The 27,904-nt window shown below is 53.3% G+C and overlaps 3 protein-coding genes and 1 long non-coding RNA gene across 12 annotated transcripts; 2 read left to right on the forward strand and 2 right to left on the reverse strand.

The window, feature by feature from the left end:
- Positions 1–1,604: 1,604 nt before the first annotated feature.
- On the reverse strand, positions 1,605–2,462 carry EMC6 (ER membrane protein complex subunit 6). The gene is made up of 2 exons (XM_086359623.1): positions 2,361–2,462; positions 1,605–2,173 (listed from the first exon to the last, which is right to left on the reverse strand). Exon 2 carries the CDS (start codon positions 2,125–2,127, stop codon positions 1,795–1,797), a length of 333 nt encoding a protein of 110 aa, XP_086215749.1. The 5' UTR covers positions 2,128–2,173; positions 2,361–2,462; the 3' UTR covers positions 1,605–1,794.
- A 222-nt stretch (positions 2,463–2,684) lies between these two features.
- Positions 2,685–7,816, forward strand: TAX1BP3 (Tax1 binding protein 3). 2 transcript variants are annotated; one of them, XM_086359621.1, is made up of 4 exons: positions 2,685–2,777; positions 5,962–6,081; positions 6,486–6,563; positions 6,851–7,816. In XM_086359621.1, exons 1-4 carry the CDS (start codon positions 2,739–2,741, stop codon positions 6,986–6,988), a joined length of 375 nt encoding a protein of 124 aa, XP_086215747.1. In that variant the 5' UTR covers positions 2,685–2,738; the 3' UTR covers positions 6,989–7,816. The 2 variants fall into 2 exon arrangements, with proteins under 2 accessions (XP_086215747.1, XP_086215748.1); XM_086359622.1 differs by lacking the exon at positions 6,486–6,563.
- CTNS (cystinosin, lysosomal cystine transporter) lies at positions 7,603–27,824 on the reverse strand. Of its 8 annotated transcripts, XM_086359616.1 has the most exons (13): positions 27,715–27,772; positions 24,768–24,847; positions 20,523–20,719; positions 20,351–20,429; positions 17,501–17,585; positions 15,269–15,372; positions 15,020–15,151; positions 14,031–14,130; positions 13,823–13,942; positions 12,627–12,797; positions 10,710–10,827; positions 9,980–10,094; positions 7,603–9,644 (listed from the first exon to the last, which is right to left on the reverse strand). In XM_086359616.1, the coding sequence occupies exons 8-13, from the start codon at positions 14,088–14,090 to the stop codon at positions 9,596–9,598; spliced, it is 633 nt and encodes a 210-aa protein (XP_086215742.1). In that variant the 5' UTR covers positions 14,091–14,130; positions 15,020–15,151; positions 15,269–15,372; positions 17,501–17,585; positions 20,351–20,429; positions 20,523–20,719; positions 24,768–24,847; positions 27,715–27,772; the 3' UTR covers positions 7,603–9,595. The 8 variants fall into 8 exon arrangements, with proteins under 8 accessions (XP_086215742.1, XP_086215739.1, XP_086215738.1 ...); XM_086359613.1 differs by lacking the exon at positions 20,523–20,719; XM_086359612.1 differs by lacking the exons at positions 20,351–20,429; positions 20,523–20,719 and having other exon boundaries at positions 27,715–27,824.
- On the forward strand, positions 12,957–17,081 carry LOC147352279 (uncharacterized). Its single transcript, XR_015148066.1, has 2 exons — positions 12,957–13,152; positions 15,824–17,081. It is a non-coding gene; the product is annotated as an uncharacterized LOC147352279 (long non-coding RNA).
- Positions 27,825–27,904: the final 80 nt, after the last annotated feature.

Here is a 27,904-nt window from a genome sequence, read left to right on the forward strand (position 1 = left end):
AAAAACTGATTCTTTTTCTAAAAGTTCCAATCTGATCACATCACTTCTAACTAAAACTTTCAAAGGCTCCCCCTTCATATGTTAGTATAAAGGTCAAACTATAATTGAGCCAAGAGCCTATGTGGCCTTCCCAGGACAGACTCTTCTCTACCTGCCTCCTGTCTGTAGAAACTTCTGCCTCTGAGCCTTCCCTGAGTTCCAAAGAATTAATCAGAGAAGTGAGAAAATGCAGAAAGAAATGAAAACAGTCAAGGAAGACAAAATAACAATAGTTAGGCCAATAATAACTAATTCCAGGACCTTTAGACCCTTCCCAGGGGCTACAGATAATATTTTGAGCCATGTTTTTTGAGCTGTTTAGCAGATACTGAAACCCTCACCAGGGGGAAGTTAACTGCATTCTGCACACAAGCACATAGACCCCAGATGGGTTAGAACCATTTGGTTGATGGTGTTGACTCCCAGTCAGTTCAAGAGCAACCAATCAGAAGAATGTCCTCAAGTTAATAACACACCCTGAAACCCTCTCCTTCACCCTATCTCAAAAAAGCCTCTCCCTGAAAGCTGGTGGGCAGTTTTAGGCCTTTTGAGCACTGGCTGCCTGGTCTCCTTGCTTCTTGCCTGTGATAAACACTGCTACAGTGTCAGCAGATTAGCTGGACTGTGCATGGGTGGGTGGGCGGACCCAAGTCTGGTTTGAAAGCAGAACCCCCCACTGTGGCCCACCTCACAGCCTCTTAACTGCAGACCCAGGCCAAAGACCTTCCTTCCCAATCGCCCTCACACATGCACTTTCTTGCACGTAACCCCCTTCTCCACAATTTTGAGTCTCAATTGTAATGTTATTTCTTAAAGGAAGCTACCCAACGCCCCCCCCCCCACACCCCCAATAATCTGGACTAGGTTTGGGGCTCCTCTGTACTCTCTTCATAGTCCTTATCACAATCTATTTGTGACATCAGGTAGCAGTCCTGGTTGAGTACAGTGGTAAGAGTATCCCCACCTATTGGGGACCGGTGACGATTCCCCCACAGGGAGGCAACATGCACAGTGATAAAGAATCTGCCTGCCAATGCAGGAGTCGCAAGAGACCTGGGTTCGATCCCTGCATCAGGAAGATCCCCTGGAGAAGGAAACGGCAACCTGCTTCACTATTCTTGCCTGGAAAATTCCATGAATAGAGGAGCCTGGTGGACTACAGCCCATGGGGTTGCAAAGAGTGGTACATGACTGAGGAACTCAGCACCTAGTAACTGAGTTACAAGTGTAAAATAACAAGTGTAAAAAAGTAACAAGTGTAAACGGTACAAGGTACGATGCCCGGCATATTTGTTGTTGCCAAGTTGATTCTTCTGCGACCCCATGGGCTGTAGCTCGACGGGCTCCCCTGTCCCTGTAGGGAACACTTTAACTGTTACTAGTTCTCAGGATGCTAACGGTAAGTTCTCTCCTTGTTTAGGTTCTCGTGTCCTCTCTCTGGGTGGACAAGGAATCAAGACAGAAAGCCAAGGCCCCAGTCCCAGTTCTCCCAGAGTCAGTACCAGGGATTCTGCACCCCCTGACAGCCAGGGGTTATGCGATGAGGGAGGGAAAAAAACTCCACAAAGGGTCTCACGCTTCATTTAATCTGAAGAACTGTACAGGCTCTTCGTCTTCAGATATAAATTATTTATAACTTTACAGAACAAGCAGCGATTCCAACAATTTAAAAACTAGGTAAATCTACCCGGTGTTAATTTCTGGCAACAGTCCTCCCGATCTGTTTTTTTAAAAAAAGTCATCCCTGCCCCCGTTTCAGTAGACGTGCACCATGCCGTAGAGGAATGTCCAGAACAGGACGTAGGTGAAGAGGCCTCCGATGAGACCCCCTGTAAAGAGAGGTCTTCGCGACTTAAAATATTTGTTCCACCTCCTTCCCGCTTTGAGAATTAAAAGCAGGGAGAGCAAGATGGAGGCGAGCAGGTAAAAGATGAAGCCGTAGAGGCCAGTGAGGCCGAGGATGCCGGCCGTGGCCCCCGACAAAGCCGACACCGAGGTCCGGCAGTAATCCAGGACGGCGGCGTTGCCCCGCACGGCGGCCTCGCTGATGAATGGCGGCCCTTCGCGCTTGGCCACCACAGCGGCCATCGCACCCTCCCGGGCTCAGTCTGATTTCTCGTGGAGCAACGCGAGGCTGCGGAGAGAACCAAGTTACAAGTGGCGCCCGGAGCATGGCGAGTTTGGGTTCACGCCGCCCCTCCCCCTGGGGCCGCCGAGACCCCGCACCCTCCGGTCTCGGACCTTCGAAAGACGCTGAGAAGGCTGAGAGCTCGGGGTGCCGGCGGTACATCTGCATTTCCCGCCCAGACTCGCTCAGTTACCTGGAACCCAGCCGCGAACGCGGTCACACGACGTTCCCTCAGAAAGCCTCGGGTACGGATCCCCGCGACGCCATCTTGCGCTGGAGGATGCTGGGACGGCCCAGGCTGCGCAGGCGCCTGGCCCCGGTGCCAGCCTTACGACGCATGCGCAGTGGTAGCCCCGAGTACGCTCCACCCGCTCTCTGATTTTCTGCGCACACGCCGTGACTTCCGAAAGCCGAACAGCGCTCCGGTCGATGATTGGCCGGAGACTTCTTAACTATTCATAAGGGGGCGGGCCTGTTTGGGCCGCCTTTGTTAACCAAGAGAGGGCGCGGCCGCGGGGATTTTCGCTGAGGGCTTCTCTAAACTACGCTTGGTTACCAGTTTGGGGTCGAGATGTCCTACGTCCCGGGCCAGCCGGTCACCGCCGTGGTGGTGAGTGCGCTCGCGCGGGCTCCTCCTCGTCTTGGCTAGCCCCCACTTTTGCAGATAGGTAAACTGACACCCCAAACAGGTTGACACAGCGTCGAGCGGGGCTCTTGCAAACTTGGAGCCAGAGCTCCGATTCCCGCTCTGCCTGAGCCGGGCCGCGGTCTTCCCCATCCATGCAGCAGAAGAGTCTGGGACCCAGAAACCTCCTGAAGAGCCAGGATCCAGGCCAGACCCCGCGTATTACCGCCGCCGCTTTGGACTTCTCTCAGCCAGCCGGGAGCAGCGAAGATTGAGGAGAAAGGCTCCGGCTGTGGGAGTCTGGGAAAGCGCCCCTTTCCTGGATCTGTGTCCCCAGCTGGGCAGCCGCGAGGGGCGGGCGCCGGCCCCGACGTCTATGAGTCGCAGCCTCTGGAATGAGGAAGTGCTTCCTCCGCTCTAGCCGGCGCCGCCGCCCAGAGGGAGGCTTGCGGGGTGGAGGTGGCCGGGGCCAGCGTAGCAGCCAGACCCTCACCCCTCCTGTGCAGCCTTTCCGTCTCGGACCCACCGCCGCCTGGGCCAGGGTGAAGGTTCATGCAACGGGCTCGATCCTGATCGAACTTTCCATGGATTCCCAGCCCTTGGGGCAAAGTCCAGGCCCCCTAGCTGGCACTTGGGGCCTGAGGAGACCTTTTGGGGTCCGCTCAGGCCCTACTCTCCTCCCTTGGGTCGTCTCGGGTGCCAAGTACTATTAGATTAGGTAAAGGCAGACGGGGACATTAGAGCCAGATGTTAATGCCACAGCTGGATGGGACCTGCCGGCCCCATTCTGTGGCTGAGGTGGGGAAACAGACCTAGAGAGAAGTCTGCTGCTGCTGCTGCTAAGTCGCTTCAGTCGTGTCCGATTCTGTGTGACCCCGTAGACGGCAGCCCACCAGGCTCCCCCGTCCCTGGGAGAGAAGTCTGGTCATGCCTAATTGTGCAAAGAAGCCCTCAGAAAGGAACCAGGTCGCTGAGAAGAAATGCCTTCTGGGCAGCGAACGGGTTGGGTGGAAGTCCCATCCCTGGGGCCTGGGACTGGCTACAGTATTTCAGATGGCAGTGCTGGGGACTCCTGCAGTCAGGTGGTGTGACCAGGGAGCCACTGATAAAAGCTGACCTTTGAGGGTGAGCTTAGAGCACCAGCTCCAGGACCTGTTGACAGCAGTCCTCAGCTTCACCCTGGCTGCACCACCCGGCTTTTCCCAGCTCTCTAGCTGCCCTAAAGAGAACAGGTCAAGTTTGCTCCTTAGCTGGGGAAAAAAAAAATGGGTGTAGGTGGGAAAGCAGAGAGGGGCAGTAACCTGCCTGACCTTGCCCAGCAAATCAGTGACGGGACCTTCTCTCTCAGTCTTAGAGCCTGTACTTTTTTCTGACCTTGGAGAGTGTCAAAGGTGTGCAGAGGTGTATGTCAGAGGAGGTGGAGGCGGGCCCGGAGGAGCGCACACGTTTGGGCACGAGGACGTAGGTCCAGTGGGCCACAGGTGTCACGCTTCCTACAACCCCTTTCTCACATGTCATGGCTGGTCCCTGGGCCTTCCTCAAAGCTTTAGGACCTTGGCCTTCCAATTCTTCTCATACTAGGAACATGTCTGAACACGGTGGGTGGGGTCTGGCCTCTCCCTCTTGTGTCTTGGATCCAGGATGGGGTGGAAGCAGCTCCTCCCTACCCCATGCCCTCTCCCGTGTAGTGAACATTTTGGCTTCTCCTCTGAACTCTGGCTTCATAGGCTGGTCTGCTTTCTGGACCCCTGCCTGGAGCGCTCCTGGCTCTCCAGCTCAGCATGCTCCTTCCCCTCTGGGGTCCCCATCTGGGAGGTGGTTGTGTTCAGCCAGGCCAGGTGGCCAACCCGGTGCTCCCTTGATGCTTTTCTGCCACAAGTAGTCTGGAGTCTGTTTTTTCATTTTATTTTAAATTTGGCTGCGCCTGGTCTTAGTTGTGACCTGTAGGATCTAGTTTCCTGACCAGGTATCAAACCTGGACCTCCTGCATTGTGAGTGAGGAGTTTTAACCACTGGGCTGCCAGTGAAGTCCCTGGAATCTGTAGATCTCACTTTCTTAGTGGCTCATGTCCCCTGGCCTCCATATTCCACCTTGGTGAGACACCTGTTCCCCTTCTGCCTGAGCGGTCGTTCTAGCATCAAATTTGACCACGATCTACCATCACCCAGCCCTCCCCAACTCCTAAGAGCTCCAGGGCCCAGAATCAAGATCAAGTGGCCAAACTCCTGGTCAGTCCAAGGCCTGGTGCAAATAGTACCTCCTTCCTGAAGCCCCTCTGGTCGAGATCCAGTCACCTTTTGGTTTGGTTTTTTTCTTCTTCCTGTTAAGACTCTCAACTTTGGAGGTGGGGCTGTCTGGTCTGGCTCCCAGCATCTGGTGACCGGAGGTGCCTGCTGAGGACTTTGAAAGAAGCCTGGCACAGATGGGAACCCCCAACCTCAGAGTATGGTGGGAGAGCTCTAGATCCCTTCTCCGCTTCCTGCACTGCTCAAGTCAGGGCCTGAGGCTTAGGGAGATGCCCCCTCCCTCCTGTCCTCCCAGCCTTCTTGATCTGGGTTCAGCCTCATTTCACCTCCCAGTTCCGGTCCTGCACTGTACACTCCGGTCTCGTGGACATGTATCCACAGCACCTTCAAGCCTCTGCTCCTGTTCCTTTGGCCAGGACAGCCCTTCCTCCTTTCTGTGCAAGTCCAGTCTCTGCTTCTCCTGAAGCATCTCTTGGCTTGCCCTGGACAGGGCTGGCTCAGCAATCTGAACTGGCTCAGCCAGGTGCCTGCATTTGTTTTCAGGGCCTGACCACTTCTGCCCTGTGTGGTCCCTCCCTTGGGACACAGGAGTCCATCCAGAGCAGCCACAGCAGCCTGGCTTTTGGGCCAGGAGGGGCTTAACATGTGTGAGGAAGGCTAGTGCTTGAGGCAGAGTAAGCTAGAAGTTGGGACGGAGGGTTGTGGGGGTGGACTGGTATGGCTGAGTTCTGTCTCAACCCCCCAGCCTCCCAGCCTCGTGACCAGCTAGATTCCTGGTGACCAGCTAGATTCCTGCAGGAGGCCCTGGGCCCTTCCCCCAGGACATGTCTACCCAGCCGCCTGAGGCTGCTGCAGGGGTCACAGACCCCATTTGCTCTCCACATCTGCTCATCCCCAACTTGTTTTTTTTCATCTTTGCCAGCAAAGAGTTGAAATTCACAAGCTGCGTCAAGGTGAGAACTTAATTCTGGGCTTCAGCATTGGAGGCGGAATTGACCAGGATCCCTCCCAGAACCCTTTCTCAGAAGATAAGACAGACAAGGTGAGCTGGACTAGGATCTGGGGATCTCTCTGTGGGGCACAGAGGCCTGAGATAGTGGCTCTTTGTTTCCTGGGCCTTTGTGGAAGGAGCAGACCTCCTCTCTCTCAAATGGTCCTCTCTTAAGAAGGTCCAAGGAAAAAAAGAAGGTCCAAGAGATGATCTGGTGAGAGTAACTAGGGGTGGGGTGGGGGAGAGTAGGCCTCCCAGCCCTCCCAGCATAGGAAGGCCCAGGTGGCCAGCAGGGGTTGGAGCATCCGTGGGGCTGCCCTACTTCCCCCTTAGCTGTCTTAGCACGGCCAGGGTGTGGGATAGATGGCTAGGAGTATGCGCTGCTTGGCTTTGCTCTATGGCTAGGTGGCCAGTCCAGTGACCCCCAGGGATTGACGTGGGCTGCCTCTTCCCAGGGCATTTACGTCACACGGGTATCCGAAGGAGGCCCTGCGGAAATTGCTGGGCTGCAGATCGGGGACAAGATCATGCAGGTAACCAGTGTCCCGAAAGAGGAAAACAAGGCTTGTGCTGGAGGGTGTAAAGCCCTTGGGGTTGTTGGGCTGCCCCTACCTACCTTCCTGGGCACCTGGGAGACACACCGAAGTAGTTTAGGAGCCTGTGCTGGATCCCTCGTGTGTGTGTGTGTGTGTGTGTGTGTGTGAGCACGTGCCCAGCCCGGGGACATCAGCTTGGGTGACCTAGGCCCCCAAACCCCATCCTATTTTCAGATCCCAGAAGGCAGTGACCTGAAGGGGGCTGTGTTCTCTCCCTGGGCCAGGTGAACGGCTGGGACATGACCATGGTCACACATGACCAGGCCCGGAAGCGGCTCACCAAGCGCTCGGAGGAGGTGGTGCGTCTGCTGGTGACGCGGCAATCGCTGCAGAAGGCCGTGCAGCAGTCCATGCTGTCCTAGCAGCTGCCAGGGGCCCCGGCTGTGCCTGCCCGCCCTTTGTACAGTGACACCACTTCCACGCTCTGTCTGCCTCTCATCCTGGCTTCTGCTCATTGCTGGGTCCCCCGCTCAGAAGGGCAAGAACGGATCCCTGGCCCGGCCTGATCCCCTCTCCCCACACTGGCCCAGGGCTCTGGGACCATCTCTCCCCCTTGGATGCTGAGGACTGGCAACAGGGCCTGGAGCCGAGTCACAGTCAGCCTGCAGTGACCAGTCTCGGCCCCCAGACCCTGCTGCCTGGCCACAGTAGTGCCCAGGTGATCAGGGGCCCCACTTCCTGATAGCACCATGCAGCTGAGAAGCACAGGGCTTGGCCCTGCCCCTGTTTCTCAGCTCCGCAGTGCCTGTGCCCCACGCTTTTCCCTGCATTCCCCAGAGGGGACTCGATTCACTGCCAGAGACACTACGAAGGTCTGCCTGGATGGAAGCCAGGCAGGCTCATAAGTCACCCCATTTCACCCCCACCCCCCAAGGGGCGCTGGCCTCCCCCAGGGTTCACCTGCTTACAGGATTTAGACGAGGGTAACATTTCAGGGCAGTTTTCAGGATTGCCCGTTTTTCTCTATGCCTGTGGGTTTAACTTTTATATTTTTTTAATCACAGCTTTGATACAAAGTGTTTTTTATCTCACTCTTTGGAGGTGCCAGTTCAACTTCGGAATTTAAGCTTACTAATTCACACGTGGGAGCTACTCTTAGTGAGGGCACTGGCCTGACTTTGGTTACTGTGGAAATGGGGCAGTGGGAAGCTGCCCTACATTCTGTGCCCAATAAACAGTGCTGGAATTCATTCATCAGGGGTCTTTGCTGAGACACGGGGGAGTGTCTCAAGACACATACTTGGGGGTGAATTGTCAGAGGGCTTTGGCCATGGATGAAGCCCATCTATTCCCAAACCCACTGATGCTGTACTGGGCCAGGGCTGCTCTGTGGGAATGTCTGAGAGTTCCTTCCCTGGAACTGGGCCAGGGAGACCCCCACTACCTTGGTGTAACCTAGCCTCAGCTCCCATTGGGAAGGGGCCTCATGGACACCAAGGGCAGACACGCACCCCCTAGACATAAGAGAACTCAGTTTATCCATGCCAGGGATGCAGGCTGTGGTTTGATGGTATGGGAGTGAGCTGGGGGGCGCTGTGCCCTCTGCGTGGCCCAGGACTGGTTGCAATACTGACTCTGGGAATTGCCGCCACTCATAGACCCACTAGCCTAGGCAAGTCAGATTTTTGCAATCTCCCATCTTTAAAGTGTGTTACCCAACCACACACTGGGTGGCCCAAATAAATGAGGCATGTGGGCTTGGTCAGGCTGCACTTTCTGCTTTAGGGAAACAAGTCCCTAAATTCTTTGATACTTAGTACAGCTGGCTAGAGGAAGAATCTGGAAGATTTACCACCCCCCTCCCCTGCCCCTTCTCCCACATACCCTTAAAGAACGCATCCAGCCCTTGCTTACGGCCACACAGCTGGACTGCCACACCTTTGGTCATGCAGACGGCTCCTGTGGGACCAGCCTGGCCCTGAGCATCCAGCAGTGCCGCCCAGCAGGGCTCCCCTGGTGATACACTGGGTTGGCACACAGCCATTTCGGGATTGGTGAACTTCCAAATCCCACGCACTTCCTTACGGTGGAATGACTGAGGCTGTCTCTCTAAGCCCTAAGGACTTGGTTCGGAAGCCAACACACCTGCCTCCTGCATCTGGCAAATGCTCAGTTTGCAGAGAGGAAATGAATCAGGTTTAATTGAGGACAGAAGCCCCTCGTCCATCTCATGGATCGACAAGCTCGAGGTATGGACAAGGCACATCTACCTCCCCTCCTGCCAGAGGCAGGACGACTGCTTGGGGTGGGAAGGAAGGGGCTCTGGGATCAGGCTGGGCCCACAAGGAGTGTGTGAGGTGGTCTCAAGTCCTTTGAGGCTCTGGAACAGCCGCAAGTTGGTGAGTCTCAGGTCGGAGTCTGGGAAAGTGAGGGAAGGGGGCTGCTCTCACCACTTGGCAGGTCTAACATGCCTCTAAGGCACAGACTGGTGTGTGTGTATGTGTGTGTCCTATCCTCCAAACTTGGGGCAAGGAGCGCGTGTGGGGCCTGAACATGGGAAAGTGGAGGTAGGCAGAGGCAGAGGAGAGTAAGCCACTCACTTCCGAAGCAGCCCTCTGAAAAATCCCAAATGGCTCGTTAGTGTGACGAAGATTCTGAGAGAGCTGGATGTGAGCTCGGTTCTGAACCAATCTGTTGGGCACCTCAAGGTTTGGAAATACTGGTCCTTTACGAGAGCCTGGCTGTGGCCACCTGGATGTAGGGTGAGTGTCCGCACTGTTAGTGCTCAGAGGACGCAGCCTTCAGAGGCGGTGCCCCAAGGCCTAACCCCAAAGTCCTAGCCCCTCTGCCACCAACACCAGCGCCTCCGGGTCTATCAGACACAGCACCTGGCTGCTTGGTCTCTGAACACAGCAGTGGCAGCAAGGCTCCCTTGACTCTCCCAGCTGCCCGGTCAGTCCTTCAGGCCGCTCCCAGAAACACTGGTTGCTTGGGCGGCGGGGCAAGGCCTTCAGCTCCAAGCTCAGTGCTCAGTCCTGCCTGGGACGGCTGCCAGAAGCCCTGTGTGCTGCCTGAAGCCTTAAAGAAAACAGAGATGCAGCATCAAGATGCAGGAGGGCCAGGCGCCTGACCGGAAAGGCCCGGGGCAACAGACCGCCAGCTATTAATCTCTGCACACAGTCAGGGTGCCTATCCCAGAGGGAGGGTCCTCCCTGGCCTGGCAGAGTCCAGGATGAAGGCAGGCTGGTTCAAGTTTAAGGCGTCTGGCCCCAAGGAACAGAGTGCTTCTCCGCACCGAGCCAGCCCAGCTCTCCAGACCGCTTCTCCAGCCTTCCTGATGGAAACTTCCCCACCAGGGCCCGGGCCTGGGCTCTTTCCACTGGTTCCCGGGGAGCTAGTTCAGCTGGTCATACCCTGGTTTCTTTCTGTACAAGCAAAAGTGCTGGATGAAGAAGACAACATCGAAGATGATGGAGAAGATGCCGAGGCCAAACTTGGTTGGGTCTCCGAAGATCAGTGTCCACTGGTCTGTAAACAGCCAGAGGGGATGGGATGGGTTGTGGTTTTAGGTTGGATGCTTCTCAAACAGCTGCAGCACGTGGGGCTTCAGGGAGTCAGTGGAGGGGGTTCCCTCCTCTGCCCAGGAAACCACAAATCCTCTAGCTGCCAAATCCCCTAGGCAAGGGACTTCCCTGGTGGTCAGTCCAGTGATTAAGAATCTACCTTCCAGTGCAGGGAATGCGGGTTCAGTCCCTGGTTAGGGAACTAAGATCACACACCATGCTATGTGCTCAGTTGTGTCTGTCTTGCGACACCATGGACTGTAGCCTGCCAGGTTTCTCTGTCCATGGGATTTCCCAGGCAAGCATACTGGAGTGGGTTGCCATTTCCTCCTCCAGGGGATCATCCCCACCCAGGGATCAAACCCAGGTCTCCTACAGCGCGGGCTGATATTTTACCATTGCGCCACCTGGGAAGGATGCAGCCAAGTGAATTTAGAAATGCCCCCTAGGTGAGCCTCACCCAAGGCCTGGGACTGGCTAGGATTCCCGAGTAGGGGAGGGGTGGTTCCCAGGAAGCCCTGCCCCCACTGCCCTGTGCCTCCAGCTGTCCAGGTGGGCAGCAGCCTGCTGGCTGACTCACCATTGTTGTAGGACTGCAGAAACATCTGGAGGAGGCTGAAGCTGCCCCCAGTGAAGTCCAGAAGCACGTTGCCAATGCTCCAGCCCTCGGTGCTTTTGTAGTGAAAGTTCATGTAGGCCTGGGCCAGACAGACAGACGGAGGGCGGTGAGGGGGCTGACCGGCGGCCTCCCGCACCTTGTGACTATGTCCAAACAAGAGCGGCTGTCATGCCTCCCACTCCTCTGTTTGGACCTCAGCCCCCAAAACACAATGACCTTTGGACTCAGAGCTGCAGGCACACTCTGGGCGGGTCCTGGGGTCTCATCTGTGAGCCAAGCGAACAGAGCTCTCCTCCCCGAACAGAGCTCTCCTCCCCATCCCTCCCCACCTCCACCCCCGGCTCCAGACTCCCCACTCCAGCCAGGGCAATGGGAGGAGGGAGAGGGGTGTGTGTGGATGCTGTCTCTCCGTCTTCTTCATCCTTCCATATATCCTGGCTTTCAGGCAACTCTGATTTGTTTCTTCTCACCTTCAAATGGAGATTCTCCCCAAACTCAGCCTGGACTTCACGTTGGGCTTATGAACCAGCCTGGGAGGTCCAATGACTTACTTTGGAATCCCAGCTTCACCACAGGAGCTGTGTTACCTTGGGAGAGTGACTTGAGTTCTAGCCTCGGTTTTCCCACCTATGGAGTGGACTTAACTCCTTCCCCAGCCCTGCTGAGGCTCTAGGGCTTCCACCTTGGGCTTCCCAGGTCCAGTCCACTTGGACATCACTCCTCTTCCAGGTATCAGGGCCCCACACTCTTCCTCCAACACCAGCCCCCTCTGGGCGTCTCTGCGACCGCTCTTCTCACCACCCGAGGGACGGCTTGGCCTCCGTAGTGGTCTTCTCCCAGTCAGCCACCTGTCAGGTCCCCTTCTTGGCCCTCTCCCACTGTCTTTCGTGCTTGCTGCCACCTCTCCAGTCCTGGATGGTCCTAGACATCTCCAACTGAGGCTCCTGCCTCCCAGGTTTCCCAGGCCCAAGCCTTCCCACACTCAGGACTGAGGCCCTACTTCCCCCAGACCCTTCCCCTACTCTGAAGCCTCCTTCCCAAGCCCCCTGGACCCCGATCCCACCTTCCTAGCTTCACACTGCTCCACCAGCAAGGCCTCCTCCGACAGCACCTTTGTGGAGAAAGCACTGGCCTGGAGTGGCCCCTCCTCCCTGGTCCATGGGACTGAGTCCTGCTGATCCTTAAGGGCATAGCTCTGTTTCCACGCCCTCCAGGGGACTGGCCCTGACTCTGGCCAAAAGGTTCTCCTTCCTGAGTCCCTGGAACAAAAGGTTCCCTGTGCTGGGGAAGCGAGTTAAATGAGGTCCCAGATTCATGAGTAGAGCCTGTGGTTGTCAGTTCTTTCATACCTGGACTGGTCCTAGGCCATTCTGGCTGTGGCGGAAGCTGTGTGAGTCTCAGTCCCCGACTCTGAGTAGGACTGTCTTGAGCACTCAAGGGAGGGTTTGAGGGCCCACAAGGAGGACCCTGGGTGCTGGTGGGCTGCCTCCTCCCAGCTCATCTCCCCAGTATCCTGCCGTGGCTTGTCAGGGACATCAGTTGGTGGTCATGGGCAGCCGTGGTAGGGTGGCGGGCAAGACTGAAGTCATTAGAAAGGTGGCAAAGGAGAGAGACGAGAGTGATCTACATGACCCCGACTCTCAGAGCTGAGCGTGAGTCAGAGAAGTGCCACCAACTTCCCCATGGGATTCCTGGGCCCAGGGAAGAGCAGGCAGAGGTCACGGCTGGCTTGGTGTGATGTCCCACTCCTGCTGGGCTCGCTGGCCTCCTGGTAGCTTTCCAACCCACATCTTGCCCCAGTCAGAAGCTGCCCCCAAGGGATCCGTGTCCCTCTCATGCTAACAGCCACGGGAAAAGGCGGGCAGACCTTGGAGGTACCTGTGGAAAATACTTGACCAGCGTCACTGCCAGCTTGATGTAGGAGAAACAGAAGAGAAACTGCAGCCATGTGGTTGCCCCGACCGCAGCCATGATCAGGGCGATGAGTGTGAAGAGCCAGGAGAGCACCAGGAAGCTGATGGCCAGCCAGGACACACGCTGGCTGCCTCGCTGGGGATGAGAAGGGGAGGGGGAAGGGAGGGACATGGGTGGAGTGGGGGTGGGGTGCGGAGAGCCCAGTACCACCTACACCTTGTCACTATCAGAGCCTCTGGTTCCATCCTTCTTGGACTTAGCAGAGCCCTTTTGCTTCTTGTTCCCACGTTGCAGGACTGGGTCCCTCTCAGAACCAACCAGCAGGGAAGGATGCGAGGACCTGGCCCCCATCACGTCGGAGGCCTGGCACCTCACTGCAGCCCAGGCTCCTTTGGCCACCCGAGGGAGCCTGCTCAACTCTGGAATCTCTCCCCAACCTGTGTACCATTCCCCAAAGCAGGCCTCCCTCATATAACCTTCTCAGCAAAGGGTAAGAAAATCCAGAAGGTTCGTGAAGGTCAGGCTGAGCAATCCTGGCTGACCTTGCAGGTGGGAAGAGAATTCCTGGGGGGAAGTGGTGCACGCACAGGGAAGTGAAAGAGAACAGTGGCATCAGTGACGCCCTGAAGCACGTGCTAACACACACCGTCCTTCCCTGCTCAGTGGATGGTGGTCCTCCAGCGACAGCTGTGCCCAGGCTCCCAGCTCGGCTCTCAGGCCCTTGTTCCTGCTCCCTCCACTGCCATCCTGGCCACACCCACCTGCTCTCCGTTCCTCTAGCTGCTCCCTGGGCTTCACAGGTCTGTTCCCCTGCAGGGGTGGTCCACCCTGGCCCTCTTCCCCATCACCACAGAACATTATTCATCCCATGGACCACAATTCAGCGCCCTCCATCCCCCTCCTCCCTGCTGAGTTGTGGGGCCCACAAACTGCCCGTGTTCTCCCTGTCCGCTCAGCTCTCAGCCTGCTGGGTCGTCACTGCCTCCCTCTGTGTCCTTCACCGCAGACCTGGGGGCGCCCGAGGGTTTGGGCTCACAGGACCCAGCGTGGGGCCTGATCTATGACCCAAAAGCAGATGTGAGTGGATGGACACATTTCCCTTCTGGGGGCTTCCGTGTCCTGTGTAAAAGGGCAGGTGGGGGCCTGGGGTCGCGGCTCACCTCGTACAGGAGGCACTGCACTATGACAACCAGGGTGAGGGCGACCGCGTGCAGGCTGAAGAAGACGTCGTTGCTGTCCACGGGGTTCACGCCGTTGGGGTATTTGAGGAGAAACTGCTCCTGTGTGGGGGTGGGGAGAAGCTGGGGGGTGAGGGGCAGCCTGACCGCCGGCCAGCTTGGTGGGGCTGCGGGCCGGGCAGGGCTGTACCTTGATGGAAGGCACCCAGAAGAGGCCGATGTTGAACACGCTGTAGGCCACGAACCCCATCAGGTTGAGGACCACAAAGTCGAAGCTCAGACCCACGACACTGGGGGAGAGGGACGGGGAGACAAAGCAGGGTGTGGGGGAGCCTGGAGGACACAGAACTCCCCAAGGAGAGCACAGTCCTCAGTCCCTCTCCATGCCCACCCCATGCCATCTGACCCCCTCCTCCTCCTGGGGCTGTCTGGAGGCCTCCTGCAGAGACGAAGTGCCTCCCACCCTGGTCCCAGCTCAGCAGCCCCTCAGAGGCCCACACGCCTTGTTGGCCTTGTGCCTGAAGCCTGGGTCTTTAAAATCAAGGTGGGCCAGCTTTCTTCTCCAACTTGACACAAACTCCTCCAGGGCCGCGGGGACCAGGAGCACAGCAGCTGTGGGTGGACCCCCCCCCTTCTCGCCTACCCAGCTCCTTCTCCATCTCAACTGAGAAGCCCCATTTGGTTGCTTTCAGAGAGAGGGGCTGAATTGGGCAAAAGACCAAATGCCCAGCACTGCAACTGTTACATGGGCTGTTAGAACTTTCACATCAGACCACTTCTAAGAAAGGGCAGGGGCTTCCCTGATAGTACAGTGGATGAGGATCTGCCTGCCAATACAGGGGACATGGGTTCGATCCCTGGTCCAGGAAGATTCCACATGCCCAGGAGTGACTAAGCTCATGTGCCACAGCTGCTGAAGACCCAGGTAACATGAGAAGCCCGAGCACCGCAACAGAGAGTAGCTTCCATTCACCGCAACTAGAGAAGCCCACGTGCAGCAACAAAGACCCAGTGCAGCCAAAATAAAATAAAATAAAAATGAAAGGCAGGGGTGGGTGTGGGTGGGTAGGAAGACAGAACAGCAGAGGGATAAGTCGGAATCCAGGCTGCCTACAGCTTCGTTGGAATGCCCGTCCTACTGGCCCCAAGTGAACCTGCTTGTAAAGCTCTGTGGGTTACCTTTTCCGCCTCCAGTTGGTGATCACCTGAGGGTAGAAGGAGACGGACCAGGCCACAAAGTAGATCCAGCCAATCACCTGGTTTATGATGCTGACGATGTTGCTGTGGATCACCAAGAAGCGTATCCTTGGGCTGGAGAGAACGTGGGGACCAGTGTGAGCTGGGGCTGGGGGTCTGGAAGAAACCCCATGTGCCGGCACTGGCTCCCCTCTCATCATTTAGGGCCCCCGCTGGTGGAGGCCATCCTACCTGGTCTGGTTGGAGTGATTTCCATGCAGATAAGTGGTAACTTGTCCAACACTTTGAGACGTCACTCGAAAAGAGGAATTTGTTGTTCCAGGAGGCACCACGACCTGTTAGAAAACTGAATCAGGTCCAGAGCTCCATAGTTATTGGGACCTTTAGTGAACGTCCAGCTCCAAGCTATTCACTAGGGAATGGAGGGACAGGTCACACAAGCCCCTGCCTTCTAGGAACTTCCTAACAGGAGGGAGAAATGTTGGGCCAATCAGCCAACCGGATTTCCCCTACTCCAGTGTAGACGTTATGAGCAGAAGGGCCCTCTCTCCCCTGGCTTATCTCTTCCTCTCACTAGATATTTGATTTTGGACAAGTTATTTGAGCTCTGATCTCAGTTTGCTCATCTGTAAAAGGGGATGACACAAGCGTCTACCTTACAGGGTTGCTCTGAACGACATGATGTCCATAAAGCTTACGGCACTGACACAGCAGGCAGTGAACTGTTTACCATCACTACTACCCTATGATGACTGTTACTAACTCGACTTCCTCTACCATGGACAGCTTTTCCAGATCCACAGAGAGATGTCTGCCCCACGCCCAGCCTGGCTGCCAAGAGACAAACCAGAAGAGATGTAACACACCAGACACTGCAGGGAGAACACCTTTACTCTCATCTCTGTCCAGTGTTCCTCGAAAGCTCTGCTGTAACAAACTGGAGGCCTGCCTGTAATATCTGACCTCCCCATCACGCCTCCTGATGCTCTCGAATTCTGAGTGAGGCAGGGAGCGGGATGAGACCTTCACTGGATCCCACTGTCCCCCTCCTCCCATCTCTCTGTTCCCTGGATCATGCCTGGGCCCCACCTTCCACCCATGTCGTGGGCACCGTGAAAATGGGGCTCACTGGGTTGCACTGGCTTCTTCAGGGACCCTTGAATATGTATTTTGGCTCTTATCCCCTGAAATCAGGGGGCTTCGGCAGGACAATTGAAATGGTGCAAGTGGCTGCTGCAAAGCCTGCGATCCAATTCCTGGCCAGTGTCTTGTGAGCTTCATTTTCATGAAGCGTACTGCTCTTGGCTCTTATTTTCCTATCCTCATCAACACTTACTTTTAGCAGGATTTGCTGGCAACACTGTTTGTGTTTCTAAGTGGCCACCAAGTCCCTTCTGGAACTAGGCATCTGCCCTGTATCTGATCATGTGTCAGTACTGTTGGCTTGCTCAGGGGCTCAGAGCTGATTTGCAGCCCATTTCTACAACCACTCACGGCCTCCTGCTGAGCCTCAGGGCTACCACTTCATTCTGTGTTTATCTTCATTCCTGTGTTTATCTCTCATCTGTTTTTTTCCCCTCCCTACTGATTTAAAAAAAAAAAATCAAGTTGACTGGTAATTGGCTCGAATCCTCCGTTAGGAGGAAGCAGTGTTATTAAGATATAAATGTATAAAGGCTATAAATAGCTATTACTATTATGCCAGACAGCCTCTGGCACTGGTTTTTCCAGACACTCAACCAATGGAATCCCAGAAGGGAAATTTGCAAACTTTAATGTGGACCCAAATCATCTGGGGACTCTTACTCATATGCAGATTTTTAATCAGTAGGTCTGTGATAGGGTATTTCTAAAAGGTTTTAAGGGGGAGAGATAGATTAGGAGTCTGGGATTAACATATACACAGTATTGTATTATATATAAAATATATAACCAACCAGGGCCTACTGTATAACACAGGGAACTATAGTCAATATTTTGTAATAACCTATAAGGGAAAAGGATCTGAAAAAGAATATATATAAGAAAATAAATATTTGTGTGTATACCTAACAATCAGTTTGCTGTACATACACCGGAAACTAACACAACACTGTAAATCAACTATACTTCCATTAAAAATAAAATTAAAAAAAAGTTTTAGAGCAAAGACAATGCTGCTGATCCATGGATGCTCTTTGAGGAGCAAGGTCTTAAAAAATTCATCTTAAGAATTTGTTCTACATTCTCAGAACCATTTCTGCCTCACATTTTTTACCATCATCTTCCTAATTCCATCTTGATAGCATAAAACATCCATCGTCTAAGAGACTATCAAAGCCCCAGATCAGAGGTTTCTAGACTAACAGGTCAGGGGCAGCCCCCGGTGCACAAACAAGGTGGCCTACTTCCACAAACTCTTAGTGAAAATGTGTTTTGTTATCTAGTCATTTTCTACCCATTCTGTTAAGATTTATTACTTACTTCATCAGGGAGCTGAAGGATAGTAACGTTTTTTGAACGAAATGTGATTTCAAAAGTGATCACCAAGGTTGCATTTAAAGGGCGCCTGTGGAGGACAAGAGTCTGGTTACTGCTGAGACGCTGGACTCCTTGAGATCTCAACCCGCCCTCTGGACTTTGTGGTGGGCCTGGCATATCTCAGGCAATTAGGGTGATGTAGTTTCACTTTCATGCATCGGAGAAGGAAATGGCAACCCACTCCAGTGTTCTTGCCTGGAGAATCCGAGGGACGGAGGAGCCCAGTGGGCTGCCGTCTATGGGGTCATACAGAGTCGGGCACGACTGAAGCGACAGCAGCAGCAGCAGGGCTATGTGCTTAGCCCTGGGGGTTTGAGAGGTGGGGTCCCTTTGGCCAAATGAGAACACAGCTGGTGGGAAATATTCTGTGAATGCCACACAAGGTGTTCAGAGGCCGACAGGAACATGGCATTTGCTCTCCTGGGAAAGACTTCCGAGAAGGGCCAGGCAGAGTCCCCAGAAAGTGATGAGACATGTCTGAGTGGGAGCAGCCTGTGGGGCTCAAGTCTGGGCTTAGAGGCCTGGAGTTAATCTGGAAGGGGGTGGGAGGCTGCTCAAGGACTCTGTGCTAAGGGGGATGATGCGTTGTATTTACAAGGTGTCAGTGTGCAGAAGTGGCAGTATCTGGGGATGGGATGCAGGTCTGTTAGGACGCCTTGGTGCCAAAGCTCTGGTTTAGATCAGACATCCTAGGAGAGGTGAGGAAAAGGGAGAAGGGTAAAGAGAGGGAAAAAAAACCCACTAGGATTCCAGACCTTCATCTTAGGGCATCCTCATGGCTGGGAGGCACAAGCTGGGGAAAGCAGGGAAGGGTAAGGAGGAGGTGGGCTCTCTGGCACAATCTGGACTAGGTGGGCACCCTTGTGCAGGAACCAGCAGAGGGCAGCTGGAGAGACTCTCAGATAAGGCTGACTGGGAGCACTACACAGTGGGATCCACCCAAGGGAGCTGGATGTCATCTCAGAAAGTGCTGCCAAGTGACTCAGCTCCTTCTCCCAACCTTCAGTCAGTCAATCAGTTCAGTCGCTCAGTCGTGTCCGACTTTTTGCGACCTCATGGACTGCAGCATACCAGGCTTCCCTGTCCATCACCAACTCCCAGAGCTTACTCAAACTCATGTTCATCAAGTAGGTGATGCCATCCAACCATCTCATTCTCTGTCATCCCCTTCTCCTTTTGCCTTCAATCTTTCCCAGCATCAGTTTCTTTTCTAATGAGTCAGGGGCCAGGTGGCCAAAGTATTGGAGTTTCAGCTTCAGCATCAGTCCTTCCAAAGAACACTCAGGACTGATTTCCTTTAGAATGGACTGGTTGGATCTCCTTGCAGCCCAAGGGACTCTCAAGCGTCTTCTCCAACACCACAGTTCAAAAGCATCAATTCTTTGGTGCTCAGCTTTCTTTATAGTCCAACTCTCACATCCATACATGACCACTGGAAAAACCATAGCTTTGACTAGACGGACCTTTGTTAGCAAAGTAATGTCTCTGCTTTTTAATGTGCTGTCTAGGTTGGTCACAGCTTTTCTTCCAAGCAGCAAGCGTCTTTTAATTTCATGGCTGCAGTCACCATCTGCAGTGATTTTGGAGCCCAGGAAAATAAAGTCTGTCACTGTTTCTATTGTTTCACCATCTATTTGCCATGAAGTGATAAGACTGAATGCCATGATCTTAGTTTTCTGAATGTTGAGCTTTAAGCCAACTTTTTCATTCTCCTTTTTCACTTTCATCAAAAGGCTCTTTAATTCTTCTTCACTTTCTGCCATAAGGGTGGTATCATTTGCATATCTGAGGTTACTGATATTTCTCCCACAATCTTGATCCCAGCTTGTGCTTCATCCAACCCAGCATTTCACATGATGTACTTTGCATATAAGTTAAATAAGCAGGGTGACAATATACAGCCTTGACATATTCCTTTCCCAATTTGGAGCCAGTCTGTTGTTCCATGTCCAGTTCTAACTGTTGCTTCCTGATCTCCAGATTTCTCAGGAGGCAGGTCAGGTGGTCTGGTATTTCCATCTCTTTAATAATTTTTCAGAGTTTGTTGTGAGCCACACAGTCAAAGGCTTTGGCATAGTCAATAAAGCAGAAGTAGATGTTTTTCTGTAACTCTCTTGCTTTTTCAGTGATCCAATGGATGTTGGCAATTTGATCTCTGGATCCTTTGCCTTTTCTAAATCCAGCTTGAACATCTGGAAGTTCACGGTTCACATACTGTTGAAGCCTGGTTTGGAGAATTTTGAGCATTGCTTTGCTAGCATGTGCAATGAGTGCAATTGTGCAGTAGTTTGAGCGTTCTTTGACATTGCCTTTCTTTGAGATTGGAATGAAAACTGACTTTTTCCAGTCCTGTGGCCACTGCTGAGTCTTCCAGATTTGCTGGCATATTGAGTGTAGCACTTTCACATCATCGTTTAGGATTTGAAATAGCTCAACTAGAATTCCATCACCTCCACTAGCAATCTTCAGGATTCTCTTCAAATATTTAGAGCCTTGCAAAGGACTACTTTGAAGTCCAGCATCAACTGCTGGTCACTCAAGGAGCTAAGAAAAAGGCTCACGTGTCTTCCCCTTCCTGCCAGAAACAAAGTTTCATCAGTTGTGGGGGGAGAGAGAGATCTTGGGACCTCAATCTGCAGCCCAGGGCCGCTGCCTGTCTTTCCCTGGCTTGTCTTAATGTGAAGAGGCAAGGGCATCACTTAAAATATGAATATAGTGAGCAGGGGTCAGCCCTGACCCAGCCTTGGGGCAAATGGGCTGGGCCGAGGACAGAGCTGGGCCTGGGAAACTTACGGGAGGGAGATGCTGACGCTGGTGGAGCTTCCTTTTTCCAGCTTCACGATGGGAGGTACAGAGAAGTCAACTGTTGACTCTGGAACAACCCAAATCAATAACATGAGTCATTACGACTGAGAGCTCAGGCCCATGAAACACTGGGAGGAGGGGCCCTGACACTTGAACTTACGCTTTATAACCACCTCTATCCCCCAGGCGAAGACCCTCAAGGTTCTGAGAAGCTAAGTAAGTGACTGGGAGGGAAATGCCCTCTTTATGCACTTTCTCCTCCTGCTGCCAGAGACAGAGGGAGACACAGGCCTGGCCAGGAGATGCTGTAGCTTATTCCTTCCCCACAGATGAGCTCTAATGGTCTGCAGGAGTCACCTAGAAATAGAAACCACAGAGCCCAAAAATTGGTCACAAAGGAATTCAGCCACGATCTGGGACTAGAACACGTGGGCTTAAACCACCTCTTCAGATGGAAAGCACAAGGGTTTCCTCTGTTCGTGGAGCTAAAATGGCCCTGCAGAACCAGTCCTGCCCCTTCCTGTAGTCTCAGAGAGACATCTTGTTTCAAAGAACCGCCTTTGGTTCCCTGTAAAAGCCCAGCTTACCCCATTCACTGATCCCCTTCTGGAGGCTGACCCTGCTGGGGACTTGGGGGAGACGGATGAACAACACAGAGTTTCACTGCCGGAGATTTCTTCTTGGCATTAAGATGTTAACTCAGGAGGAGGTAGGCAGATAGGCCTTGGGGTGAAGGAGGAAGCAGGTTTGGGAGGCCAAATACAGGGCAGTTGGCCACAGGAGTTACCTTCTCTGGGACTCCTCCTGTGTTCTCTGGGCAGCACCGCCCCATCCCTGCCCCCACCCCAGGTGTGTCTACTTCACTTCCCTCACCTGAGAGACTTCAGGGTGACTCACAGCCTAAGGTGTGATCATGAATCTAGACTGGGCTGGGAAGGGGGCCGGAGAAAGTAGGTGCTCCATTTGATGAACATGGTTTGTTCCGGAGGCTGTGGCTGAAGGTGAGGCCCAGGTCTTCCCCTCCCCAGACCCCTCAAATGCAGAAGATGAAGAAATGAAATTTTAGATGCTCAGGTTGGCAAGGAATTTAAAAGTTCCCTAATTTGACCTCCACTGTCTGAGCTCCTTCTCAATACTCCTCCCTGGCAGTTTCTCTTCCTCTGGCTGGACACCTGGGCCAGTGGCAGAGGAGGGGAGGGAGGAGATGGGGAAGAGGCAGGGAAAAGGAAGAGTAAACTCATCTCCCACAAGGGAACTGGCCAGCCTGAAACTCGCACTCTGGGGCCTGGCTCTGGGACCTGGGGCCTCTCAGCTCTGCCTGAGCCACCTTCTCCCTGCCAGCCCCACGCGGGAATGCAGGTGCAGGCTCTGTCCTCACAGGACTTTAGCCCAAGATGGGAGGCAGTTAGGAAGCTGGCATCATACAGTATCCCAGAAAAGCACATTTTAGAGTCTGCTCCGGGGCAGGAGGCTCTGGATACCACATTGGAATAATCAAATGAGACTCCCTGAAGGCTCCTCCAAGAAGGGCCTTTGCTTTTTAAAAACGAATCCTCATTGGCATCTCTCCCACTCCACACCAGCCACTGCCGTTTTCTAATTACTACACCAGTGAGAGGTGGGCAACGTGACGCCTGCTGTAGACAGAAGAAAACAGAGAATCCCAAGAGGGGAACTGTCGTGTCCACATAGCTCAGAAATGGTAGAGGCAGGATGCAAACCTAGGGCGGCTTCGGGTCCAGGGCTCAGGTCCTTGCCACTAGGTGGCAGCACTTCTAGGGTCCACCCACAGCCGGCAGGGGCAAAAAACACTGAAGGTGAGTGAGCTCACCATGTGCTGCTGCTGCTAAGTCGCTTCAGTCGTGTCCGACTCTGTGCGACTCCATAGACGGCAGGCCAACAGGCTCCCCTGTCCCTGGGATTCTCCAGGCAAGAACACTGGAGTGGGTTGCCATTTCCTTCTCCAGCTTAGTCGCTCAGTTGTGTCCAACTCCTTGCAACCCCATGGAATGTAGCCCACCAGGCTCCTATGTCTATGGGGATTCTCCAAGCAAGAACACTGAAGTGGGTTGCCAAGCTCTCCTCCAGGGGATCTTCCCAACCCAGGGATCAAAACCCAGGTCACCAGCATTGCAGGTGGATTCTTTACCATCTGAGCCACCAGGAAGTCCATCACATATATCAAGGGCTAACTCGGTGCCAGGTCTTTTCATTAATTTTTTAAATTCTGACAACTATGAAGCAGACTCTTTCAGTCCCTGGAGGAGAGGAGGGCCTGGCAACCCACCTCAGCGTTCCTGCCTGGAGAAAGCTCACCATAGGCCCTCCCTATTGTTCAGTCCCTCAGTCCTGTCTCTTTGCGACCCCATGGACTGCAGCATCCCTGCAGTCCCTGTCCTGCACCATCTCCTGGAGTTTGCTCAAAATCATGTCCACTGAGTCAATGATGCCATCCAGACATCTTATCCTCTGTTGCCCCCTTCTTTTCCGGCCCTCAATCTTCCCCAGCATCAGTCTTTTCCATTGAGTCAGCTCCCTGACCACTCCCCAAAGCAAAGACAAGACAGGCAGGGTAGAATAAAGTCAGAAACCCAATTCTAGCTCCTTGATTTTATGGTGGTTTCTGACTATTCCTTTGTAACATTTAGGAAAAAAGACTCAGTGACACAATGCAGCATGGGTCCCAGTCTCGTTACTTGGTGGCTGTGTGACTTTGGGAGAGACTTCTACCCTCTTTGGGCCTGTTAGCCCTCTGTACAATTGAGTAGTAGCAGCTGAATTTGTTCTTTCCGAGGGCAATGAATTAGTATGACTAATGGAACTTTATTTAAAGCAAGCCAAGGTGCATGCGTGCACACTTTTGGGCCTTAGTCCCAGAGAATATGACCCAGCAGGTCTGGAGTTGGGGCTCTGGCATCCGTACTGAAGAACACTAGGCTCCATGGTGTTCTTTCTTTCTTGGAAGAAACCTCTTCTTTCTCGGAAATTGCTTCCCCACAAGCAATTCCCCACAAGTCACGCCTTCCCCACAAGGTGTGCCTGCAAAGTAACATGACTGTTTAAGAAACCTGGAAGAGCTGATCAGATGACCAGTGTTTGCGCAGAGACTCAAGAGCCCAAATGACTAGCAGTGGGACCACTGCGCGTAGCACTTGGCAAGCTTCGGCAAGGGTTTGCATAGTTTGTGCAAGGTTAATTTGGAAACTTTGGTTGGGGGTTTTAAGATGTAGTTGCCTTTTTTTTTTTTTATGGCCACACTGTGAAGCTCATGGGATCTTAGTTCTCCAACTGGGGACTGAACCCAGGCACCTGGTTGTGAAAGCATGGAGTCCTAACCACCAGGGAACTTCCAAGATGTACTTTTAAAAAAATTATTTTCATTTTATTTTTTGGCCTCATTGAGTGGCATGCAGGATCTTAGTTCCCCAAACAGGGATCGAACCCATGCCTCCTGAAATGGAACTGTGGATTCTTACCACTGGGCTGCCAGGGAAGTCCCTGTATTTGATTTTTTTTTTAATTTATTTTTATTTTTTTCTAGTTCTACCAATTTATTGCTACCAACCCGTGACCCTCCACCCTCATGCACACGTGCTCAGTCATGTAACCCCATGGACTGCAGCCTGCCAGGCTCCTCTGTCCATGGACTTTTCCAGGCAAGAATACTGGAGTGGGTTGCCATTTCCTTCTCCACCTGTATTTGATTTTTGACAACAGCCAGATGATCAAAATAATGAGCCTGGTGTCACTGGAGGCTTTACACAGCGTTCATGGAAAGAATTTCAGCAATGTTTAGGCAATGGAAAATTGATGGTATAATACAGGCCTTTAAAGGGCCCTGCCCTGAAGGTCACGCCTCACAAGGATACACAAACCCTGATGTGTTTTTCGATAACCAGCCCAGATTCTGTAAGGCCCCTAGCCCTGCTGAGCCCAGTTCCTCTGTCCTTCTCTAAGGGAAGGGCTCTGTCATCTTACCAGGGGATGCTGGGCAGGCTCCTCAGGTGTCTTTGCTTGGCAGAACCAGGTAACAAGGTGGCCACCTCAGCTGCTTCTGCAGCATCTCCCAGGACCCATAAGTCACTCTGTGAGGTCCACGGGGTGGAACACAAGCTCTTCTCTACAGACATTATCCCAGATTTTTGGAGCTCCACAGTTTGACTTTGGTGATACAGAAAAGGGAAAAGCGCCCCCAGGGCAGAAGGTCAATTATTTGTGAACCATTTGGCTCCCTGTAAAACTCCTGGACTCCAGACCTCGGTCTGTTCCACCACCTGGGTGGCCACCTAGCCAAGAGGCAGATGGACACATGCTGTCTGGATGGTCCTAAACCTTTGGCTGCAAACAAGTAAGGCTACCTCCTCCATTTCACTCTACACAGCAGATAACCCATTTCTAGACTTACCACATTTCTCTATGAGCTGCAGGGGGAAAAGGATAAAAATAACCAGCCACCTCCTTATCATGTTCCTTGATTTCGATGAACTAGGAAGAAACACAAAGAGGAAGAGAAGTTCAGGTTAAAGTAGGATCTGCTTAGCAACAAGTGGACAATAAGCCACCTGGAACCATGCATGGACAGTTCATAAAGGACTTTCACTTCACACCTGTGACCTCACAGGCTTTGCATCACCAGCTTGGAGAAGAGGTTTAGAGAGAATCTATCTTTCTTTGATATGTGGGGAAATGGGCTCTGAGAGGCTCAGTGGGTTGTGTAAGGCCCTACCCTGAGGAAGTGGGCAAATGCTGAATTTTTCCCTCTTCAACTGTTTTGTGCAACCTAGACAACAGAAAGAAATATGCAGCCTTATTGGCTGGGGGTTCTTTTATTTTTCACAAGATATTAAAACCGTAGTCAGATATTTGACTCCATGAACCTATAAACTTTAAGGAAAAATTTTTTCTTTAACTAGCTTTATTTATTTTTGGCTGTGCAGGGTCTTCACCACTAGTTGCAGTGAGTGGGAGCTACTCTCTGGTTGCGGTGTCCGGGCTTCTCATTGTGGTGGCTTTTCTTGTGGAGAACAGACTCTAGGGTGCGAGGGCTTTGGTAGTTGCAGCATGTGGGCTCAGCAGTTAATTCTTGGGCTCTAGAGCACAGGCCCAATAGCTGTGGTGCACAGGCTTAGTTGCTGTGAAGCATGTGGGATCTTCCTGGATCAGGGATCAAACCCCTGTCTCCTGCACTGGCAGGCGAATTCTTTACCACTGAGCCACCAGGGAAGCCCCAAACCTTAAGGAAATTAACTTTATTTCCTGTCCTGGGAGAAGCGTCTATAGGTTAATGCCACCAACAGACTCTTGATTAGGAGTCATTTTTCATTTGACAGGTGTCACTTTTCTGGGACCAGCAGGGATCACTGACAAAGGGGACCTGGTGTGGAACAAACCCCAGATCAGTCCTGGAGCAGTTTATTGGTTAAGTGAAGGAGATGGGTTGCTGTGTACCCATAACCCCCACGCATGAGAGGTGAACCAAAGGTCAGGAGGGGGCAGATCAGCATAAATATCCATAACTTGGTTTCTACATGCTGCTTTAGTGTACAGAAGCTTTCCCACCTTCCAGCATCCATTTCCCCACTCTCTGGCCTCTGCTGGGTGCCTTGTCCTTGGCCCTGTATTCCCATGCTCCCTTCTCCTCAGCTTTCTGTACGATGACCTGCAGGAAATTGCTCTCTGGTCTATGTGGAATGACCTCCCCCCGCCCAACCTCTTCTTGCCACTCTCTGCTCTCCACACCTGCTTATGTCCTCAAGCTCAGGGCTTAGTCTGTCCCCCAGGGCAGATTCTGGGTTTTCTTTGAGGACTCAGACGTGCAGAATCAGGCCTAACTGGCTCCTCCTTCATTCCACAGGAGTGGAATGTAGACTGCGGACCTCAAATTCTTGGACAACAAAAGTTCCCTGGTCCCAAAGGCTGACACATGTGGGAGGAAAGACATCAGGAGAGATAGAGACCTTGAGAGATATGTGGTCGAATAAAATGTTCGAAAAAGATCAAGTTAATAATTACACAAAAACTAGTGTCTTCCAAATGCTACAAAGTAGAAATGGAGAATTTCATCATTATGGGCTCTGTGTGGCATGCTGCTCCCCGAGACGCCAATTGCTTCAAGAAGTCTCCCACTCCCAGTCCCCTCCCCAGGGCTCCCTGGGGTGAGGGGTCTCCTGAGGCAGCTTCACTTGGTCAGGTATCCAGTTAATTCTGTTGCCTGTTCCACCATCTGGAACTCCCTAGATCGTCTTCTCTTGGAGAAGTAATACAGAGAGTGGCAAGGAACGTGTGTCCTGGAGAGTGACTGCACAGGTTTGAACCCGAGCTCCCCATTTATGAGTTGGGCTACTTTGGGGCGTTACTTGATCGCCTCAAGCTCCAATTTCCTAAAGTGAAAACAGGGACAGTGGAAACTAAATCACAGGATGTAGATGAAAAATGAAGCACGATTTGTGGCCCCTTCATGCATGCATGCATGCACGTTCTCAGCTGTGTCTGACTCTTTGCCACCCCCATGTACTGTCTGTAGCCCGCCTGGCCCTTCTGTCCATGGGATTTCCCAGGCAAGAATACTGGAGTGGGTTGCCATTTCCACCTCCAGGGGATCTTTCCCACCCAGGGACTGAACCCACATTTCCTGCGTCTCCTGCATTGGCAGGTGGAATCTTTCCCACCAGCCACCTGGGAAGTCCATAGCCCTTTTATAAGCAGTATTACAATTTCAAGAGGGAGAGGTTGGTAAGAAAAAACGGTTGAGAAACAATGCTCTAAAGTATTGATAAATACAACCCTTGTCGAGGGCACTTAGCAAGCTCTCACAAGGCCTACGTTATTTCCCTCAACATTGTTGAAAGAGGCAGGGCCCAGTACTCCCCGCTTGCTCCAGACTGAAAGCCTCGGAGAACGGAGTGGGGTTTCGTCCGGCCGGCGCTCAGCACCTTGGAGCCCAGGCCGGCGCTCAGCACCTCAAAAAGAGTTCCTGAAGTGGTCTGTCCTCTCAGTGTTTCCCCTCTGGAAAGCCATCTGCAAACTCTGCCACCGGATTCAAGCGACAACTAAGCAGAAGGCGGGGAAGGGGCGCTAACCTACAGTGGAACGGAGCCTCCAAAACCATCCTGGCAGCCCGGTGCCCCCTGCCTCCGCTCGCTACTACCAGAGCCCTTCAACCCGGGGGCTGTCCGGTGCCGAGAGGCCGGGACTGGTGGCCGGTGAAGGAACCCTGGCGCGGCTGAGGGAGGCTGGATGCGCGGCAGGCTGCCCAACTGACTTGCTGTGCCAGTCTCTGGACCTCAGGGGGTCCGCCTGGGAAATGAAGCGGGGAAGCCGAGGGAGGCTTTCGGGGCCGCGTCGGCTCTCACCTGAGGTCCTCTAGGCTCAGGGCATCGACCAGATGGAACGAGGCAGTCGTCTCGGACTGTACCCGCTTCCCGGGGTCGGCTTGACATACCGTGAGGGCGGGCCAGAAGTCACCTGACCCGAGCCGCCTGATTCGCGGACTACGGGCCTCGGCGCGATGCAACCTGGGAGCTGTAGTTTTCCCGGGCCTCA

Source organism: Bos grunniens, chromosome 19, assembly GCF_055505025.1.
Source record: "Bos grunniens cultivar Pamir isolate PY7600 chromosome 19, Bosgru_T2T1.0, whole genome shotgun sequence".
In the NCBI taxonomy this organism is placed as follows: Eukaryota; Metazoa; Chordata; class Mammalia; order Artiodactyla; family Bovidae; genus Bos; species Bos grunniens.